Here is a 20671-nt window from a genome sequence, read left to right as displayed (position 1 = left end):
TGGTCCCAGCCTCAACCCTCCCCCAGCGTGACTCCCCTGACCCATTGCCCCCACTCCTTGCCCCTTTGCCCTTCACATCCCTCACTCCTCCTCTTGTTTCCCAGTGCCTCCCCAGGTGGTGACCCCTCCCCAAGAGTTGATCCAGGCTTCCAGGGGCCAGACAGTGACCTTCACCTGTGTGGCCAGTGGTGTCCCCACCCCCATCATCAACTGGCGGCTCAACTGGGGCCATATCCCATCTCATCCCAGGTGTGGCCCTGGGCCTAGGTGGGGGCTGAGGACGTAGACCGAGGCGGCTGAGCCAGTGGCCCAGGCCTGACTCTGCCTCTGTCTCGGGGCCCACCAGGGTGACAGTGACCAGTGAGGGAGGCCGTGGCACGCTGACCATCCGAGACGTGAAGGAGGCAGACCAGGGTGCCTACACCTGTGAGGCCATGAATGCCCGAGGCATGGTGTTCGGCATTCCTGATGGTGTCCTGGAGCTTGTTCCACAGCGAGGTACCACCACTGGGCTGGGGAGCACCTGGCACGAGGGTGGAGCTGGGGCTGTCTGCCAGAGCCTGCTGCAGCCCACTCCTCTACCACCTGGCAGGGCCCTGCCCCGATGGGCACTTCTACCTGGAGCACAGCGCCTCCTGCCTGCCCTGCTTCTGCTTTGGCGTTACCAACGTGTGCCAGAGCAGCCGCCGCTTCCGAGACCAGATCCGGCTACGCTTTGACCAGCCTAATGACTTCAAGGGTGTGTTTGGGGTAGGGGTGGGGGTGCAGGCCGGCATCAGCGCCAGCGGGCTTAGATGGAGGCCAGGCAGGAGAGCAGCAGCACTGGATATATGGGGCCAGGTTCGGGAGGGACGTGGAGTTGCTGAAGAAATGCCAAGTCCTATGAGAAAAGCATTTCAGAGGAAAAACACATTTTTAGGAAAAGTCAGATCCACACTTGACATTTACCTGCTTCAGGTTATGCAGAGGATGGGCTCTAGAGTCAGATTTCTTATTTAAATCCTGTCTCTGATCCTTACGGCCTAAATGCCTTTGGTCAAGTTCCTGTCTTATATCTCACTTTTCTTATCTATAAAATGGGTAGAAAATAATAACTACCTCTCAGATTGTTGTAATGACTCAATGGGTTAATATATGTCAGTCTCTCAAAATAGCGCTTGGTCCATGGTAAGTGCCCAGTAAGTATTCCCTACTGTTACCCTCATCCTGACTGAGAGGTGCCATTGTCCCCATAGCATAACAGCACAGGCTTTGGCATCTTAGCCCAGGGCTGAATTCCAGCTGCACCAGTTACTGCCTGTGTGACTTTGGCCAAGTCTGTTCGCTCCTCTGGGCCTCTTTTCCCAAACATAAAGGCAGGCAGCTAGACTAAGTTCTCTTGCTCTGGGAGGTAGAATGGCATGGGCACAGACATCAGACAGACCTGGGTTCAGGTCCCAGATTTGTCATTTACCACCTGGCCTCAGGTAGCCTTTCATCTCATTACCTTCATCACAGAAGGTTAAATGCAAATGGAGGGCTTAGCACCTAACACAGGAAGCACTGAAGATGTTGCCTATAACATCCCTTCATTGGTTGAAGAACCTCAGAGTGACTCTTACAAAATGTGATTAGCTCCCAGAGTTGTCCCCTGGTATATCTAGAATAATAATGGCCAAAGGCATCTTTTCACACACACTCGGTCAGCACTCTGTCTTGATTCACACAGTCATTGGAGGGCCGATAGTCCCGGCAAGGCTGGGGCTGTTTTTACTGTTTTCCAATGAAGACCCTGAGGTTCTTAGAGGTTGTGGGGCTTCCCTGGGGCCACACAGTTATTTCAGAGGCAGAACTGGAACCCAGGCCTATCTGATTGGAATTAGGATGGTCAAGGTGGGCAGGGATTCCACGGTAAGTAGGTGGCCTGTACGTAGATGGTAACCAGGATAGAGGGGGACCTAAAAACATCCCTGGAAGGGAGGGAAGAAGGCAGGTGTGGGGCAGTGTAGCCTGGTCTTCGGGTTGATGTATGGTTGTTTTGCGGAGGAAGAGCTAGACTCCTCCATGGATACAGGGGCACACTTACGATGAAGGAGGAAAACTATTGGCAGATGTAGACAGACATAGGAGCAGATTAAGGAAGAACTTCTTAAGAGTCAAAACTGTCTGGACTTGGGAGGGACTGCCTTTGGGAGTAATGAGCTCCCCATCCCTTAGGGCTGTCCAATGTGGTCGTCACTAGCCGCATGTAGCTATTTAAATTTAAGCACATTAATTCAGTTCCTCAGTCACCCCAGCCACATTTCAGGTGCCCAGTAGCCACATGTGGTCAGTGGCTACCATATTGGAAGGTACAGATGTAGGATATTTTCATCATCACAGAAAGTTCTCTTGGATGGTTGGTGCTCCCCTAGAGCTCTAAGAGGAGAGGATGCTGTGGAGAGAATTCCGTGTGTGTGTGTGTGTGTGTGTGTGTGTGTGTGTGTGTAGGAGAGGGCTGGACCAGATGACCCATCATAGTAACAGCAACAATGACAGTTAACAGTGCTTGAGCACTTCCTCTTTGCCACACTTTTAGGCATTTTATATCAGTTTGCTCATTTTATCTTCCTAATAACCCTGTCAGGCAAGCCACTATTTCCCCATTTTACATAGAGGAACACTGAGACCTTTGCCCACACTCACATATCTGGAGGGCAACAGAACCAGGACTTGGGTGCCTGCTCTTCAGCCCCATGTAGCTTTCTGCTGCCCACTGAGGGTTGTTCCGACCCTGACAGTCCACAGATCTAGTGGCAAGCAAAAGGCTCTGAGAAGTCCTGCTGCAGAGTCCCCTTGACCTTCCTTCCACCCTGTGTTTCCCAGATAGCTCCCAACCATCATTCCACAGCACTGGCTTCCCCAAGCATGCTTTAGGAGGTGCTGCTCCAAAACCTCAGGAGGAAAAAGAAACTGCTTTTTTTTTTTTTTTTTTTTTTACTTTGGGAGAGACTAAAGTTCTCTGTAAATCAGATTTCTCCCCAGACTTTCCCATCTTTCTGGGTTGCTACTCCTTGAGGTGCTGTGTCGGACGGTGACACACTACAGCCCTTCCCCCCTCCCTCGTGCTGCCACAGGTGTGAATGTCACGATGCCTGCGCAGCCCGGCATGCCGCCCCTCTCCTCCACCCAGCTGCAGATTGACACGGCTCTGCAGGAGTTCCAGCTGGTCGACCTGTCCCGACGCTTCCTGGTCCACGACTCTTTCTGGGCTCTGCCCGAGCAGTTCCTGGGCAACAAGGTGAGGGGCCTGGCTGCCACCCTGGGTAGGGAAAGGGTTGAGCCCCTCCTCCCATGCCACAACCTGCCTGGGCTGCATGCCTTCTGAAGCTGGTGGGCAGCAGGGAAGACTCAGCTGTGGGGAAAGGTGTGGTCGTGCTCCAGTGCAGCCCCTGTAGGCCCGGGCTCTTCATCCTGCCCACGCCTCTCAGGTTGGGAGGAAGGCCAGCTGTGCCTTCAGAAAGCCCTGCTGGATCACCACCACACCTAGGCTGAGTTAAGGGACCCTCTCTAGCCTCCCTGGGCACTGTTTGCATAGCATTGTCGTACTCCCCACCACATTCGACGGAGCGCCCCAAAGGCAGAGCCCATCTCTGCTCCATGTGGCCGGCTCCATGCCCGGCACACAGCACCAGGTCTGCAGAGCGAGAGAGGAGGGGGACGACTGGACACACCGTGGGCATCCAGCATGGCCATGGCTGCCCTGCCCTGATCTGCCCTGTCTCGGCCAGGTGGACTCCTATGGTGGCTCGCTGCACTACAAGGTGCGCTATGAGCTGGCACGTGGCACAGTGGAGCCAGTGCAGCAGCGGCCAGACGTGGTCCTTGTCGGTGCTGGGTATCGCCTACTCTCCCGAGGCCACACGCCCACGCAGCCTGGTGCTCTGAACCAGCGCCAGATCCAGTTCTCTGAGGTGGGTGGCGCCTGAGTCCTTAGGACTGGGGGTACAGGGGGTACAGGCTGGATAGGCGCTGACACGTGACCTACCCACACCTCTGTCCACACCCAGGAGCACTGGGTCCACGAGTCTGGCCAGCCAGTGCGGCGGGCGGAGATGATGCAGGTGCTGCAAAGCCTGGAGGCCTTGCTCATTCAGACAGTGTACAATACCAAGATGGCCAGTGTGGGGCTGAGCGACATCGCCATGGATACCACTGTCACCTACGCCACCAGCCACGGCCGCGCCCACAGCGTAGAGGAGTGCAGGTGCCTGACCCAGCAAGGACCCTGGCAAGGATAAGAAAAGCAGAGGGACCACATAGTTCCTGCGGTCACTGTCTTTGTCCTTTCCCCACAGATGCCCTGTTGGCTATTCTGGCTTATCCTGCGAGAGCTGCGATGCCCACTTTACCCGGGTGCCTGGTGGGCCCTACCTGGGTACCTGCTCTGGCTGCAACTGCAATGGCCATGCCAGCTACTGTGACCCTGTGTACGGCCACTGCCTGGTGAGTAGTACTGGCTGGCATTTGGACACCAGCTAGAGGCAAGAGGCAAAAGCATGGTCGGTGGCCCAGGCTGAGGCTTCCTGGGCCCATAAGCCTAGTACAACTTCCAGAATGACTGTCATGGCTGCCAGACAAGCTACTATAATCTCTGGGTACATTAACAGAGATACAGTGTTCAGATGAGGGAAGTGAAAGTCCTACTTTCTTCCACCCTGGTCAGACCGATCCTGGAGAGTCTGTGCAAAGCATGGCCCTTAGCAGAGTAGCCCTAAGAGGAAAGAGCCTGTGGTGTGGCTCAGGGGATTGAGTGCCGACCTGTGAAACAAAGGCTCGCTGGTTCGATTCCCAGTCAGGGCACGTGCCTGGGTTGCGGGCTTGGTCCCCGGTCAGGGGTACATGAGAGGCAACCACACATTGATGTTTCTCTCCCTCTTTCTCCCTCCTTTCCCCTCTCTCTAAAGATAAATAAAATCTTAATAAATATATGAAATCTTTAAAAAAACATTGGAGAGAGCTGGGATTGTAGAGCTGACAGAAGAGAAGCCTCAAGCAGGGAAAACTGTTACTTCTAAATCTCTGGAGAGCTGTCAGGCATAGAAGGAACGGGCTCCAGAGTGCAGACCTGGCCGGTGGGTGCAGAGGATTAGAAGAGTTAGAAGAGGGAGGCAGGTGTAGGTCAGTGGAGGGAAGGCATCTGGAACCTTCTCGGGGCAGGCTGCCACTTGAGGTGATGAGCTCATCATCAGGATGTAGGTGGATGCTCCCCTGTTTGCCGTGGAGGAATTTCAGCATGATGGGGGAGGCAGAACCACAGCCTCAGAGGCCCACCCTCCAGGACCCCACCTGGTTCAGTGGGGCCCCACATTGGGAGCGGAGGGCTGCGTTGTAGGACCTGAGCCACTCCCTCCTCTTCCTCCCAGAATTGCCAACACAACACCGAAGGGCCACAGTGCAACAAATGCAAGGCCGGCTTCTTTGGGGATGCCACAAAGGCCACAGCTACTGCCTGCCGGCCCTGCCCTTGCCCATACATCGATGCCTCCCGCAGGTAGGACCCAGCTCAGGATAGGGCAAATATGTCTGGGTGCACGGGCAGTACAACAAGCTAGGGGCATGTGTGGGCAAAGAGGTGGGAGACCTGGGTTCAAATCCTAATCTGGCCATTAAATTGTTCTATGCTACTTGACCTCTCTGGGCCTTAGTTTCCTTTTCCATATATGGGCCCCCCTGCTTCCTAGTGTTGCTTTGAGGCTGCAGATCAAGAACAGGTGGGAAGAGAGATGATATCATGACTGTGTGAACAGCAGTCATTTCCCCATCATTGTAGCCCCATCCCTTGTCTTGTCTACTCGTTCCCCACAGATTCTCAGATACCTGCTTCCTGGACACAGATGGCCAAGCAACATGTGATGCATGTGCCCCAGGCTACACAGGCCGCCGCTGTGAGAGGTGAGCAGGCCGACAGAGGTCTGGTGGAGGCCTGCTGTTCTGAGTGGGGGCGTGGAAGTGCCACTCACAACCCGCTCTCTCCCCCAGCTGTGCCCCTGGATATGCGGGTAACCCCATCCAGCCGAGTGGGAAGTGCAGGTCTACCAGTGAGTATCCCAGCCACCTCCCCGTGGCCCCTCCTTCTCAGCTCCAGTCCTGGAGCCCAGCACAAACCCTATGATCCTTGAGGAGCTGCCCTATTCTGTCCCCCATCTGCCCAGACTATGCCTGTGTCATTTCCTCCTACCCTACCAATACCGACTTTGTGCCTCCAGACCAGGAGATTGCACGCTGTGATGAGCGAGGCAGCTTGGGGACCTCTGGGGAGGCCTGCCGCTGTAAGGTATGCATGCCTCCCCTATTGCACCCCAGGGCCTTGAGTCCTGGCACAGGGCTGGGAGATGGAGAAAGGAGGGTCCATCCTCTCCACAGCTCCTTGGCTGGTGGATGGTGGTGTAACCAGAGGCTGTTGGGCCTGCCTGGCCAGTCTTCCCCTCATGAGAGATGGTTGGGGAGTCAGGTGACCTGGGTTCAAGTCTTAGGTCCTTTGCTAGTCATTCTTGGTATGACCATTGTGTCTGTTCTGTACCTTTGCTGTTTCCATACTTTAATTCTCACATGGACACAGTGATGTAGGTATTAGTATTGCCAATTTACAGGTGAGGAAATAGAGGCTCAGAGAGGAGGGAAGTCATTTGCATTAAGTATCGTTGGGAAAAAGAACTGAACAGATTTTGGAGTCAAGCACCTCAACCTTAAATCCCAGAGTGGATTAGCAAACCTTGTGTAAGTCATTTTCTATCCCTGAGCCTCAGTTTCCTTGTGTGAAGCATGGAGACATCATGCCGGGCCCATCAAGGTACTTAGAGGAGATCAATGAGATGATGGTTGAACAGAAACTAGCAAAGCAAATGAAACATTCCATAAACTGTACTGGTAGTTATTTTAACCAAGCTGCTATATTTTAAATTTAAATTTATTTGTCAGCCCCCGGGCAGCCCAAGAAAAAAGGGGAAAGCGATTAGTAGCATAAATTCCCTTTAAGGGGGAATTATTGTTCCCGCAGCCGCGACTCTTCATACATGTGCTCTTTCTGTGGCTCCCCTGGCCTTGGGTCCCCATCTGAATGTGGGCAGGTGAGGTGGAAGCTCCAGGCAGCCCCTCCCGTGGGCCACCCTGCAGCTCCCAGCTCTGTGCCTGCAGAACAACGTGGTGGGGCGCCTGTGCAATGAGTGTGCCGCTGGTTCTTTCCACCTGAGCGCCCGCAACGCCGACGGCTGTCTGAAGTGCTTCTGCATGGGCGTGAGTCGCCAGTGCACCAGCTCCTCTTGGAGCCGTGCCCAGGTACCTATTTGAGGCCAGTGGCTGGGCAGACAGGTGGGACTGCCAAGCCCGGGACTGGATGGGCTCAGTGTCAGTCCCAGGCCACAGCTCCGTGCTGACCTCTTTTCTCCCAGGTGCTCGGGGCCTCCGAGACCCCCTCTGAGTTCAACCTGATCAACGCCGCTGGCACTCACACCACCAGTGTGGGCATCTCATCCCCCGTGCCAGGGGAGCTGGCCTTCTCCTCCTTCCACAGCCTCCTATCTGGACCCTACTTCTGGGTCCTCCCTTCACGCTTCCTGGGGGACAAGGTAGGCAGGGGTGGGAAAAGAAAGGGAAGTCCAGGCAGCAGAAATGGCATAGGCAACAGCTTGGGGGCAGAGGTGCTGTGATGTCTTTGGAGAAGAGGTGGAAGAGCTGGGGGGGGGGGGCAGTGGGAGTCTGGAGCAGTGGCAGGATGTGACTGTGGGGACCCCAGCTGAGTGCCCGTTCACCCTGTCCCAGGTGACCTCCTACGGAGGAGAGCTGCGCTTCACAGTGACCCAGCAGCCCCAGCCCGGCTCCCTGCCTCTGCACAGGCAGCCATTGGTGGTACTACAGGGCAATGGCATTGTCTTGGAGCATCACCCCTCCCGGGAGCCCAGCCCTGGCCAGCCCAGCACCTTCACTGTGCCCTTCCGGGAGGTGAGCAATGCTGTCCCAGGAGCCTTCGGGGCAGGGGAGGCCCCCTGCTCCTCCCACCCAGAGGGGCCAGTATCCCAGGCTGTCAGGGGTTGTAGCACACGTGTCCTTACCTTGACAGCAAGCATGGCAGCGGCCTGACGGGCAGCCGGCCACGCGGGAGCACCTGCTGATGGCACTGGCGGGCATCGACACATTCCTGATCCAGGCATCCTACAGCCAGCAGCCAGCTGAGAGCAGGTGTCTGACGCTGGCGCAGGATGGCAGAAGGGGGTTTGGGCAGGCCGCGCCAGTCTAAGCGGTGCCATGTGGTGCAGCCAGACCACCAGCTCTACTCCTTGCAGGCCGTGTGGCCGTCTTGTGCCTCATTTTCCCCATCTGTAAAATGGAGATTATAACAGTGCTTCCCTCACAGGGCTGGTCTCAGGTCAGGTTTCCTAGAAGCAAAGCCTGAGATGGGGATTGAGGTGCACAGGACTCACAAGGGGAAGCTGGAAAGGAGGGAGGGAGGGTCACGGGAGGGAGAAGTGCCAGGCAAGGAAGTTGTTTCAGGTAAAGCCTCCGCAGCGTCCCCGTGGAGCTCTGCAGAGTCACCCTGCTTTGAGGCAAAAGGGCTTTTGAATCCTGGGTCAGTCTGTCTTTGGTCACCCTAGGGTATAGGGTGGTGTGTGTGACCTTTCTGGGGGAGGAAGTTGCAGTTATAAGTCACTTGTCCCAATCCCCACGGCAGCTGGGGGATGGAACCTAATTAGAGAACTGGATGGGGTCCCAGCAGCATCGGGACAGAGCTGTTGGGAGGATGAGTGAGGTCACTGCCTATAGGATTCCAGAGATGCCTAGTGCAGAACAAGTGCTCATTCATAGCATTTTGTCACGCCCAGGATCTCTGGCATCAGCATGGATGTGGCTGTGCCTGAGGACACTGGCCAGGACCCTGCCCTGGAAGTGGAACAGTGCACCTGCCCACCCGGGTACCATGGCCCATCCTGCCAGGTGAGCTCTGGGCCCCACACACCTGTCCAGCCAGCTCCTCCCATGGTGCTCCCTGGCTACTCCATCTTTAGCTCTTTTCACCTCCCCAAGCCCACCCCAGCCCCACCACCCAGTGGTCCCTGCCCAGAATGGGTCCTGCTGAGGAAGCCCCCTGTCCTCCCGCCACCTCACTGCCATCTTCCTGTCCCTAGGACTGTGACACAGGCTATACACGCATGCCCAGTGGCCTCTACCTGGGTACCTGTGAACGCTGCAGCTGCCATGGCCACACGGAGGTCTGTGAGCCTGAAACAGGTGCCTGCCAGGTGAGTCCCACCACCCTTCCCACCCCAGAGATCTGTGGCCTCCAGGCGCCCAGCCTTAACCATGCTCTGCCCCTTTAGGAGTGCCAGCACCACACAGTGGGCCCCCGGTGTGAGCAGTGCCAGCCAGGATACTACGGGGACGCCCAACAAGGAACACCGCAGGACTGCCAGCCATGCCCATGCTATGGAGCCCCCTCTGCTGGCCAGTGCGTTTAGTTCCTCCCTGTACCTGCCCTTTCTAGAAATGTTCACTGCCTCCTCACAGGCCCCCTTCCTCCCAGGCCCTTTGGAAAGGCAGTGGTTAAATCCTGGCCTTACCACTTCCTCGGTGTATCATTTTAAGATAGGATACACGTCCCTCTCTGGGCTTCAACCTCCCCATCTGTGAAATGCGGATAATGCTATACTCCACTTTGTCTCCTTATGTAAGAATTGAATGAGGTGACACACATGGAACTCTTAGTGAAGTGCCTGGTATGTGGTTGGAACTCAGAATATGTTAGTTCACATGCCCGCTCTTCCTCACCCTTCTGCCCTTGGTCCTGAAGGAAGAGCTGCTGACCTGCTAACAAGAAATTTGCCCCCTTGCCCTCAGGGCCAGCCACACTTGCTTTCTGGACACAGACGGACACCCTACCTGTGATGCGTGCTCCCCAGGCCACAGTGGGCGCCACTGTGAGAGGTGAGGCAGGTGGCCGGCGGGGTGGGTAGCGTGCCAGAGGGGCTACCCCTGGAGTCAGGCTGGGCCCAGTGGTCCTGACCCGGAGGGACCAGGAGCCTCCCACTCATCATACACAGGCCCCCAGAAGGTGATCATCTCCCTTCCCTGAGAGCCTCAACCTTGAACCTGCCATTGAGGTCCTCAGAGATCTGGGGTTGCTGTTTACCTCCAACCCCAGCACCTCCTGCCCCAGGCAGACCAGAGTCTTCCCAGAAAACTCCTCATGCTTATGAAGGTCGTACGTTCGAGGACTGATCATACTAACTACACTGGCTCTGTGGCCTAGGGCACATGCCTGTTCTTCTCCCGGGTGTTTCCCCATCTGTAAAATGCGCTGTGAGGTCATTGACCCCTGGCTCACAGCAGGTTCCCCAGGACCCTGTAGTTCTGCCCTCCGTTTATCCAGTGCTTTTTCTCCGTAGGTGTGCCCCAGGTTACTACGGCAATCCCAGCCAGGGCCAGCCATGCCGCAGTGAGTGGGGTTGGGGAGGCCTTTGGGGTTGGGCTACCCAGTCTTGCCAAGGGGTGAAGCTAGGACACAGCCTTTGTTCTCCTTCCACCTGGGGCAAGTGACTTCCCCTTTCTGAGCCTCAGCTTTTTTATCTGAAATGGGGATAGTAAAAGGCACTCCCATCCCAGAGAGCTGCTGGGAATGTGTAGAAGGCCTACACGTGGTAGATGTTCAGCAATGAACACTCCCTCTCTCAGTGGTGAGTTAGATGACCGGGGGTGGTGGAAATGGGGTGCTTGGTGGCCAGTTTCAGATTCCAGGTGTGGCTTCCCTCCACCACAGGAGAAGGCCAAATGCCACTGCCGATCGGCTGTGGCTGTGACCCCCAGGGCAGCGTCGGCAGCCAGTGTGACACTTCCGGCCAATGCCAATGCAAGGTTCGTCCAAAACCCTGCCCTTTACGAGGCCCTGACCTGCAGCCACAATGGTTGCCAGGCCTTCCCTCTCACCGTACCCTCGAGACTGTCACTGCACCCCTGTCCCCTTTCCCCACAAGGCTCTTCTCTGCCCCCACTGCTCGGGACCTGGTGGGGGGTCAGGCAGCAGCTGATGGGAGCTGGTGGCCTAAGCATGGGGACAGTAGGGGCTGCCAGAACTGTCGGAAGTGGCTGGGAAGGCTGGTCTCAGAGGCTGCTGGAGGTGGAAGAGACCCAGCCCAACCCCCTACAGCCACCTTTCCATGCGTCTTCCCAGGCCCAGGTGGAAGGCCTTACCTGCAGCCGCTGCCGGCCCCACCATTTCCATCTGAGCACCAGCAATCCCGATGGCTGCCTGCCCTGCTTCTGCATGGGCATCACCCAGCAGTGTGCCAGCTCCTCCTACACCCGACACCTGGTAAGAGCCTGTATGCACCCCTGCACCAGAGCCTGCCACCTGCCTCTCCCTGGCTCATCTTGGGGCAAGTCAGAAGCCTGGCCCAGTAGTGCCCCCATTGCCTATGAGGATACCTATTCTCATGCCCATGCCCATGCCCATATAAGCACAGATTCCCAGCAACCCTCACTCCTGCCCAATGCCCCCCATGACCACATTATTGCTTACATCAGCACCAAGCCCAATCCTCCCTCCCCCCAGCCATCCTCCCCATCCCACCATTGTTTCTGTCCCAGTCCTCATCTCAGCCACACATCCCCAATACCTCCCCTCCTGCCCTCCTGTGCCCCTCCCCCACCACGGTGCCAGGCTGACACCTACCCTCCTGCTTCCAGATCTCCACCCGCTTTGCCCCAGGGGACTTCCAAGGCTTTGCCCTGGTGAATCCACAGCGGAACAGCCATCTGACGGGAGGCTTTACCGTGGAACCTGTGCCTGAGGGTGCCCAGCTCTCTTATGGCAACTTCGCCCAACTTGGCCACGAATCCTTCTACTGGCAGCTGCCGGAGACATATGAGGGAGACAAGGTGTGATGTCAGCTTTGGGTCAGGCACCTGCTGAGCCCTGGGGCCAATGGGGTCTCAAACAGGATTTGACCTCAGAGAAGTCTGGGCCGGCAGGCAGGTGTTAGCTACATTGTGGTTAAGTGCACAGCCTTCAGGGTCAGATAGGCCTCAGTCTCCACCTTACCACTTACCAACTGGCTGCCTTTTGATAAACCAGCTGCAGGGCGGCTCACAGGATTGGTGTTGTGCCTGGCGCAAAGTGAGTGCTCACCTGTTAATGATTATTAGCTTTCATGCAGTTAGGTCCTGGACACGACCCTCAAAACACAAGGACAAATGAGACACAGTTTCAGTTTTGTTCATTTGTTCACTCAAAATCCACCTGTGCTATTGGCGCTGCTTGGTGTTGGGCATAATAATAATTCTCATTATAGGTCGTATTTATTGAGCTCTTACTCTGTGCTCGGCACTGTTCCACGCACTTATTTACCTATCACAAATCACGGCTGTATGAGCCATGTGCTACTACAGCCCTATCTCATCAGTGAGGAAATTAAGATGAGAGAGGTTAGGTAGCTTGGTCTAGTGGGGAGGTGATGGTGATGGTCATCTTGTGGGGTGCAGGGTCTTGGGCAGACTCCAGGGCAGCCTACCCAAATGCATTCCTCAAGAAGTCATGGTCATGGGGCAATACCCAAGGAAAGGGGGTCCAGGAGTCCTCTGCTGGCTGAAGCCAGTGCTCAAGCAGATGTGTCCTCTTACCCAGGGTCCCAGGGAGGTCAGGGACAAACCTAGGAGAGGGAGTTGTGAGGCTGCCCCATGCTGTTCCTTGGTGTCCCAGCCTTCTCCTAGGGCTGGCTATCTTCTCGTCCTTCTTCCTTCTCGGGTTCCTCCTCTCCTGGCTTCCCTGTCTGCCTCCCTACTGCCCTGCCCCACAGTTCCCAGACTTATCTGACTCCCTCTCCTGGCGTTTCCCTGTGCCCCACAGAGGGAGGCATATTTTGCACGGATGCGCCGGGCTCACCAGGTAGGCTGTGATCTGAGTGGTATGAAGCTGATGTGACATGGGCATGGTGTGTTCTTGGATGCCCTCAGCCCCGCGTGGGATGATGCCCAGTGCCCAGGCAGTGTGGGTCTGCATGAACCCAGGTAGTGCCCTGTGGCTGCACAGTCAGTCACTCCTATGCCCAAGCCCTGTGACACCAGGAGTTACAGCCAGAACGGGCATGTGCCTCATCTGCTGCGCAGCCTAGTTCTGGTGCCAACCGTCTGTGGCCAGAGTGGTGGCTGAGGTGGCAGGGAAACTAACTCAATGCTAGAAGCCACAGGGACTATACCTGGCCCCAGGTCACCGCAGTACTGCCTTCCAAGCAGCCTCTGGCAGCCTTGTGTGAGCATGCTCCCCTCTGGCAGCCTGGAGTCACCCCTGTGTGCCAGCCTGGACAGGGGAGCTTGCGTCCTTCTGCGTTGGTGTGACGTTTTCTGGCCCTCTTATCCACGGGGAGAGGACACGCCCCCGGGCTCCAGCTCTGGGACCCTGGGAGGTCTGAGCTGGCCTATGCCCTCCATCCATCAGAACCGCACGTCCCTCTCAGAGGAGCAGTTGCGTGTAGCTATGAATGCTGGGAGGATCTCAGGACCCCCAGAGGGCAGGGGCCGGGCACAGCGGCTATCACAGGTAACTCAGAGCCTGGCCTGAGCAGGCTGTGTCAGGGGCCCCAGGGAGGAAGGCAGAGAGCGTGGTCCATCAGGAGCCTTGAGCTGAGGCCCTGGCCTTCCTGGGCCATTTCCCCCATGCCTGGCCAGGCCCCAGCCTGATGCCCAGTGCACTCCAGTATTGCCTTGGGAGACATTCCAGAGCCATGAATACCTTGGTCTGGCACTGTGGGTACACATGGAGAGTGAGACCCAAGGAGCGCCTCCCTCACACAAATGCCCTTGGGTCTGCCCCTTTCTTGCCAGGGGCACCCTCTGTATGAGCTTCTCCCCATAGTCAGGGCCCATGGCTACGTGGGCCCATCCCAGGATAGCTGCACCAGCTCATGAGGAGCAAGATGGGGTTGGGTACAGGGCCAGAGCCTCAGGCATCAGAACTTGTGAACAGATAGAACAGAAGCACAGCCTGGGGGAGAGCAAAGCCTCACGACACCCTTTCTGTCCCTCTGTGCTCCTTTTTCCATCCTCCCTCTCCTGGTGCCCCAGGTGGACGAGGCCCAGAGGAGGATGGATGCGGAGATCTGGCAGCTCCTTTCCAGCTTTGCTGCCCACCCCCCTCCCCCTCCCCCAGAATTCTCACCCCACCCCCAGCCTGCAGCTGCTCTGCGGGCAGTCCTGCCCTCCTCCTCTGCCTCCTCAGCTTCTCTGTCTTCTTCCCTAGGCTCTCAGGTATGTGCCAGGGCACCCACCGAGGGACCCCCACACACCGTGCTTTCTAGACACTCATTTCCGAACCAAGTTTACAGATTCTGCCGTTTCTGCATGCTGCCTGGACTACTATTCAGTTCAGATGTTCCTTGAAATCAATCATATCCCAACTCAATTATGCTAACTATATATTTTTAAATACCTACTAAGACTGCCACCACATATTAAAATGTCTCCTGGCATACTGCATCAGTCACCTTGGGGTCCACAGGAGGCACACACCATACATGAGGTGACAGACCCAAACCATGCCCAGTGAGGGCAGCTGGGGTGTCTGGATCAAGAGACGGGGAGCAAGTTGTCCAAGAACAGGGCCGGGACCTGGGCTGCGGGGTAGGGGGCTTCTGGCCCTCGGCCCTCGAGGCCCCGCACCTGCTCTCACCACCTTCCTTCTGTCCTAGTTCTCTCTCTCCTACGAAGGCTTCTCTCTGCTTCCTGAAAGCCTCTATTATTGGCAGCTGCCCCAAGCCTTCCGGGGGAACAAGGTAACAAGGAGTTGGGAGGGTTAGAGGCGTGCCATGGAGTCCTGAAATATCAGAGGGCCCTTTCTCAAAGCCCTTCATGATCAAATGGGTGGACCGAGGCCCAGAGAGGGGAAGGGACTTGTCTGGGGTCCCATGTTAGGTCAAAGTAGGGCTGAGATTGAACCCAGCTCAGCACTTGCTCTTCAGCAGCCACAGGCCCATGGCAGAGGGGCTGTCTTGCCTGGGAAGTAGACACCCCTTCTTTAGCTCCCCTTTACCCTGTATATAGATCACTGAACTAGCTCTTGGTGCTACATTTGGTCGTTCAAGAAGCATTAAGTACTTTCTGTGTGCTGTACTGGGTTCGGGCAGAAGAGCCTGGCCTCTCAGAGCTCACTGTTAGTCTGATGATCAAGCCCGTTGTTCTCAGCAGCAGCATTATTGTTTTTAACATTTTAGTGTTAGTATTGACATCACCTCCATCTTGTTCCAAAGATGATTTAGAGTCTTCTAAAGGATACACATAATTTGCAATAAAATAGCATGCAGAGAAGCAGACTAGACAGTCTGGTCCCGGGGGAAATGAGGATAGGGAGGCTCTGCTGAAGCCAAGTGGGGAGTTGGACGTGATGGGGCTTTGGCAGCACCAAGGCTGTGTGCTCACAGGCACTATGCTGAGTATATCTTGCGTGGCCTGTGTTACTTAATGTTCATGCTACCCTTCCAAGTAGGTATTCTTACTCCCATTTCGACATGAGGAAAGTAGGGCTCAGAGAGGTTAAGTGACTTGTCCAAGGCTTTCCAGCCAGTAGAGCTGGACTTGAACCCTGACCTCAGACTGCAGAGTCTGTCCCCTTAGCCACCCTGCTGCACACGCCTGCAGCTTGGTCCTGGGCATGGCAATGAACTTGCTGGCATCCAAAGCAAACAGAAAATGAATTGTTTCATGGTTATCTGGTTATGGGCCTGTACTTCCTACCTTACCCTGAGCTTGTAGAGAACATCTTCAAGGCCTGTGTAGCTCAGGGCCTGGAATGTAGTCAATGGGCATTTAATAAATGCTCCCAACTGAACAAACACAAGATGAACAAATGCATTTGGCCTGGTGCACTGCGGTTTTGGTTTCAGCATCTGCCTTGGTGGCAGAGGAGAGAAAGGAAAGTCCTGTGGGGCAGAGCTGAGGCCTTGGCTGTACACATGAAAGCCGTCTGCAGCAAACAGGAGGGCTGTTCCATTGTGAGCCATAGAAAACCTAGTCCAGCTGGCTTGTCTGCATTTAAGCAGATATTGGCTCATGGAACTATGAAGTCCAAGGACATCTGGTATCAGGCATGGCTGGATCTAGGGCTTCATTAAGACTTTATCTAGTTGGCATCCTTCTCTGGCTTCCAATATGACTAGTAAAGGAAATTTCTCTGTTTCAGTAGGAAGAGCAGACTTGCCAGGTTCACATGTCCACTCATGACAGAGCAGAGAGAGGGCATGATAGAATGTGCAGATCAACCAAGCCTGGCTCATGTCTCCATTCAGACCACATGGCCTGCATGTAGGACATAGTTTCCTTTAAAGGAAAATAGGGCTGCAGATTGCAAAAAGCAGGGAAATGGATTCTGAGCAAACAAAACCCACTTGCCCAGGAGGTGAGACCGCTGAGGGGCAACCCTAAGCCCCACCCCCATGGCTAAGAACTTTGAACCTTCTGCAACCTCCACTTGGTGGTCACTGTCATCATTGGCCCTGTTTGCTTTCTGGGTCATTCCTTTTAAAGGAAAGGGACTTGGAACGTGTTTACTGTGATTGTCAGACACTGGGAAATGGGGAGCCCCCCCAAAAACAGAAAAGAGATTGCTCAGGGTCATTGCCACCAGCTCTGAGGCGGTGAAGGAACTGAGCAATGTCCTATCTCCTAGGCGAGCTTAGGCCTTGCACAAAAACAGGCCTCTGGTTGGGTGGTGGGGAGGGGAGGGACTGCACAGGTGTGAAAGTGCCTTGAGAGGCTTCACACCCTCACCTGCATGGTCACATCCTCCCCAGATGGGGGCAGAGTCAGGCTGTGACTGCAGGGCTTGCCTCTTTGCAGGTGGCAGCCTATGGTGGGAAGCTGCGATACACCCTGTCCTACACAGCCGGGGCACAGGGCAGCCCACTCTCTGACCCTGACGTCCAGATCACGGTGAGCACGTGGATTCCATGCCAGGCGGGCAGAAGAGGAAGCCAGGGGGCACCCTCAGTGTTTCTTCTGTCCTTGCAGTCCAGCAGTCAGCTGGCCTGGCACAGGCTAGGGGCATCAGGCCCGTGCCCCCACCTCAGCATCTGGCTGGATGCTACCCAAGCAGAGGCCCAGCTGCCGGGAGAAGGGGGCAGTGAGCATGTACCAGATTCCTTTGGGCACATGAGCCTGGGGGATTTGAGAGGTGGGAAGCTGGTGTTACAGAGAGGCTAGAACCTGGTAGAGGAACCCACTGTCCCCAAGAGCTTGGTATATCCCCTCCCCTGCTGTCTCCCCAGGGCAACAACATCATGCTGGTGGCCTCCCAGCCAGCGCTGCAGGGCCCCGAGAGAAAGAGCTATGAGATTGTTTTCCGAGAGGTAAGGGGCACTTGGCCACCCTGTTCCCAACCGCCCCCTCCACCTTTGCCACGGAGCCTGGCTTTGACACCAGCTACACTGCTTCTCGCTTCCCCATTCTCACCTCAAAGTCCTCCAGCAGTGCCTGGAAGGCCAGGGTGGGGGACTGCAGAAGCCCAACACCCCTCACCCACACTTGCTGTCATCCCGCCACCCAGGAATTCTGGCGCCGGCCTGACGGACAGCCAGCCACACGCGAGCACCTCCTGATGGCGCTGGCTGACCTGGATGAGATCCTGGTCCGGGCCACATTCTCTTCAATGCCACTGGCAGCCAGCATCAGCGCAGTCAGCCTGGAGGTGGCCCGACCAGGGCCCCCACAGGGACCCCGGGCCCTGGAGGTGGAAGAATGCCGCTGCCCCCCAGGCTATATCGGCTTGTCCTGTCAGGTGAGCGTGGCCTGCCCAGACAGCCATTTGATGCAGAAGGGTCACCCCTGGAAAGCTGGGGGGAGGTGGGGGAACTTCCTTAGGCCTGGAACAAGACTATCAAAGGGAGCTGGGCCCCAGAAAAATTCCTGTGCAGGTGGGGAATGAGAGGGATGGGGCAAGGGGAGAGACAGGGAGTCCTACTGGGAGGGAAGGGCAGTGGAGGTAGAACAGAGGCTGCCAGTTGGCGAGAATCCAAGAGCACCTGCAGGGCTGGCTGGAGATGGGGGACCGGGCCTGAGCTGGCTGCTGACCACCCCAACCCTCAGGCACATAGCAGGCAGCCAGTTAGCATTTGATGAGTGACTGCGGAGCTGGGGGAGGGGGAGTCACAGGAGGGCTGCAATGCCAGCGTGGGAACAGCTCTCCACCCACCCACTCAGGAACCCCACAGTGGGAAGTTCACGTCGCTGCACTTTTACACCTATGCACCTTTGCTGTGGCCACAGGAACTTTCAAATCCAAATATGTGAACTTCAGGTCCCTCGAAATTATAAAATTTAACGCATTTTGAAGGAGAACCCCTGGGGAAGCAAAATCCTTGGTGCACACTTTGTGCAGTGAAGCAAACCAGATTCATAAACATGCCTCTGAAATTTGGTCGGGCAGAGAGGGAAGGCCTGGAGAGGTTTCAAAGAAGGGGTGGTGAACAGAAACCCATTGTCTTCAGAGCCCATGACTGCTCACTTCGAATGGGTAAAACACCTTATTTATGTGTGTGCAGCCTCTTTCACTTTAGTTAGTGACAGTAAAAATAGCTGTAAAGATCTTCAAGGGCTCATTCCAAATCTAGGTCTCCTGAATCCTCTTCTTGCATCTAGAGGTTAAGTTTTTCAATAAAGACCCTGCCAGAAGAATTTGCATGAACAAAGTCCTGGGGATGCAGATGGGTTCTCCATTCAGGAAGAGCTATTATTTTAGCAAATTTAAATAGATGGAGATGCCAGGAAGGGGCCGGACAATATCCCAGCTTTGGAGTGTTGAGGAAGTGATAACAAAGACGTGGAGGAGGACCGCTCAGAGAGGACTCGGGGTGGAGGGCTGGGCCTGGGATTGCCTCTCCAAGAGCAGTGGGAGTCTAGATGGTGGGAGGGGTTGGAGGGTGTGGGGTTCCAGGTCTCCTGGCTCCGGATGGGGCTGCGCTGGAGATGGAGACCAACCTTCCTCTCTCCCTGCCCAGGACTGCGCCTCAGGCTACACACGCACTGGGAGCGGGCTCTACCTGGGCCACTGTGAGCTGTGTGAGTGCAATGGCCACTCAGACCTGTGCCACCCAGAGACCGGGGCCTGCTCGGTAAGATGCAAGGAGATCCAGGGCAGGGGTCCGCTTGGCTGGGCCTGAGTAGGGTACCAGGGCTGGCTGTGGGATAGGGAGGAGGTGGGCTTAGTAAGGTAGGCCTAGGTCCAGGGACAAGATCATGGGGCACGGCCTGTGGGATAAAACACCTACACCAGGACCTGGTCACCAAGGGGCTGCAGGCATGGTGGGGTGGCTGGAACTATAGAATAACATGCAACTTTATAAAGAAAATTTTGGTTTCTGCAATTTGTCATCACCCAAGTGACATGCATCCTCTGTAGAAGAGGCAGACTACAGAGCTAACCCAAAAAGAAAGTGAAAATCCTCGGTGATCCTACCATCTCTGTCAGTATTGGTGTGGAGTTCTTTTGCTCTTTTTCTGGGCAAATATTTATACAGATTAATGTACCTTTTATTTTCCAAATAAACATAGGATCATTGTGTTTAGTGACCAACTTTTTTCACTTACAAGTTCATGAACAACTTTCCATATCATTAAGTAGGGTTTTTTTCCTGAACTTTTCAGAATGTGGTGTGTATAACCCTCAAAAAAACATGCTATATAAAACCCTCACATGTTTATATATATATATATATAAGCATCTATTTTTAAAGCTCTTCTTCCACATATCCAGGTGCATACTTTTACTTTCCTATAGTATTGCAGGTGTTTAGGTAGAAAAATGTAAGAAATATAATCAACATCATCCTTTTTGATACTTGGGTGGGTGTTGTTTTTAATTTATCCAGTCCCCTATTCATGGATGTTTAGGTTTATTTCCAGCATTTTGCTTTAATAAACACCACTGAGATGAACATTCTTTAAGATAAATTCACAGATCAAAGGATTACAAAAACTGTAAGGCTTTTGGTAAATTCTGCCAAAGAGTGAGTAGCTGACATCCTTGTACCTCACAGCAATGCCAGCACAATACCGCTGGGGAGTTCTGCGAGCTGTGTGCACCTGGCTACTATGGAGATGCCACGGCCGGAACACCTGAGGACTGCCAGCCCTGTGCCTGCCCACTGACCAACCTGGAGAACATGTGGGTGCCCTTGCTCAAGGCCCGAGGAAGAACTCCCGCTGGGGAGCACAGGGCAATGCACCGGCTTTTGGGGCAGAATGACGGGCGCAGGGTGGGGTGGGAACATCCCGTGGCCTGACCTTTGCCTCCTCTGTCCCAGGTTCTCCCGCACCTGTGAGAGCCTGGCAGCGGGTGGTTACCGCTGCACGGCCTGCGAACCTGGCTACGCCGGCCAGTACTGTGAGCAGTAAGTTTGCAAATAGGAAGGGTGAAGGGGGGGGGGGGGGAGCATATGATAAGCTCCTAGGTGAGAGCCCTAGACGGTGTTGCTCAGAAAGTTCTCCACCAGGACCATGTCCCTCCCCTTGATTCCCTAGTGCCCTTGGGACAACCCCAAGCTCCTTAGGTAGCCTTGTCACTCTTCTGTCTTGCTCCACTTCCAGCACCTAACTGCTGTAGTTGGGCCTTGCTTCTTGACTATTTCATGTTTAGTTTTTTGCATGTGCTATTTCCTTTACAAGGAACATCCTTCATCCT

General features: G+C 55.2%; 1 protein-coding gene across 1 annotated transcript in view; it reads left to right on the top strand.

Annotated features, from left to right (window-relative positions):
• Nucleotides 1-20671, top strand: part of HSPG2 (heparan sulfate proteoglycan 2) — a 96061-nt gene that overhangs the window by 43668 nt on the left and 31722 nt on the right. The window contains exons 12-43 of the mRNA XM_090268743.1: nt 105-249; nt 347-498; nt 593-739; nt 3096-3259; nt 3750-3932; nt 4029-4225; nt 4317-4464; nt 5385-5512; nt 5827-5913; nt 6001-6059; nt 6228-6295; nt 7156-7296; nt 7410-7586; nt 7780-7959; nt 8078-8196; nt 8838-8949; nt 9141-9254; nt 9333-9460; nt 9850-9936; nt 10398-10447; nt 10769-10863; nt 11180-11320; nt 11695-11886; nt 12854-12892; nt 14068-14250; nt 14691-14774; nt 16834-16926; nt 17262-17342; nt 17540-17770; nt 18990-19103; nt 20028-20155; nt 20295-20381. Of these exons, the coding sequence (XP_090124869.1) occupies nt 105-249; nt 347-498; nt 593-739; nt 3096-3259; nt 3750-3932; nt 4029-4225; nt 4317-4464; nt 5385-5512; nt 5827-5913; nt 6001-6059; nt 6228-6295; nt 7156-7296; nt 7410-7586; nt 7780-7959; nt 8078-8196; nt 8838-8949; nt 9141-9254; nt 9333-9460; nt 9850-9936; nt 10398-10447; nt 10769-10863; nt 11180-11320; nt 11695-11886; nt 12854-12892; nt 14068-14250; nt 14691-14774; nt 16834-16926; nt 17262-17342; nt 17540-17770; nt 18990-19103; nt 20028-20155; nt 20295-20381 (4054 nt within the window). The remainder of the gene's footprint in view (nt 1-104; nt 250-346; nt 499-592; nt 740-3095; nt 3260-3749; nt 3933-4028; nt 4226-4316; nt 4465-5384; nt 5513-5826; nt 5914-6000; nt 6060-6227; nt 6296-7155; nt 7297-7409; nt 7587-7779; nt 7960-8077; nt 8197-8837; nt 8950-9140; nt 9255-9332; nt 9461-9849; nt 9937-10397; nt 10448-10768; nt 10864-11179; nt 11321-11694; nt 11887-12853; nt 12893-14067; nt 14251-14690; nt 14775-16833; nt 16927-17261; nt 17343-17539; nt 17771-18989; nt 19104-20027; nt 20156-20294; nt 20382-20671) is intronic.

This window comes from Furipterus horrens, unplaced genomic scaffold (assembly GCF_987537825.1).
Source record: "Furipterus horrens unplaced genomic scaffold, mFurHor1.1.pri manual_scaffold_3, whole genome shotgun sequence".
Taxonomy (NCBI): Eukaryota; Metazoa; Chordata; class Mammalia; order Chiroptera; family Furipteridae; genus Furipterus; species Furipterus horrens.
This window is presented reverse-complemented; position numbering and strand designations above follow the sequence as displayed.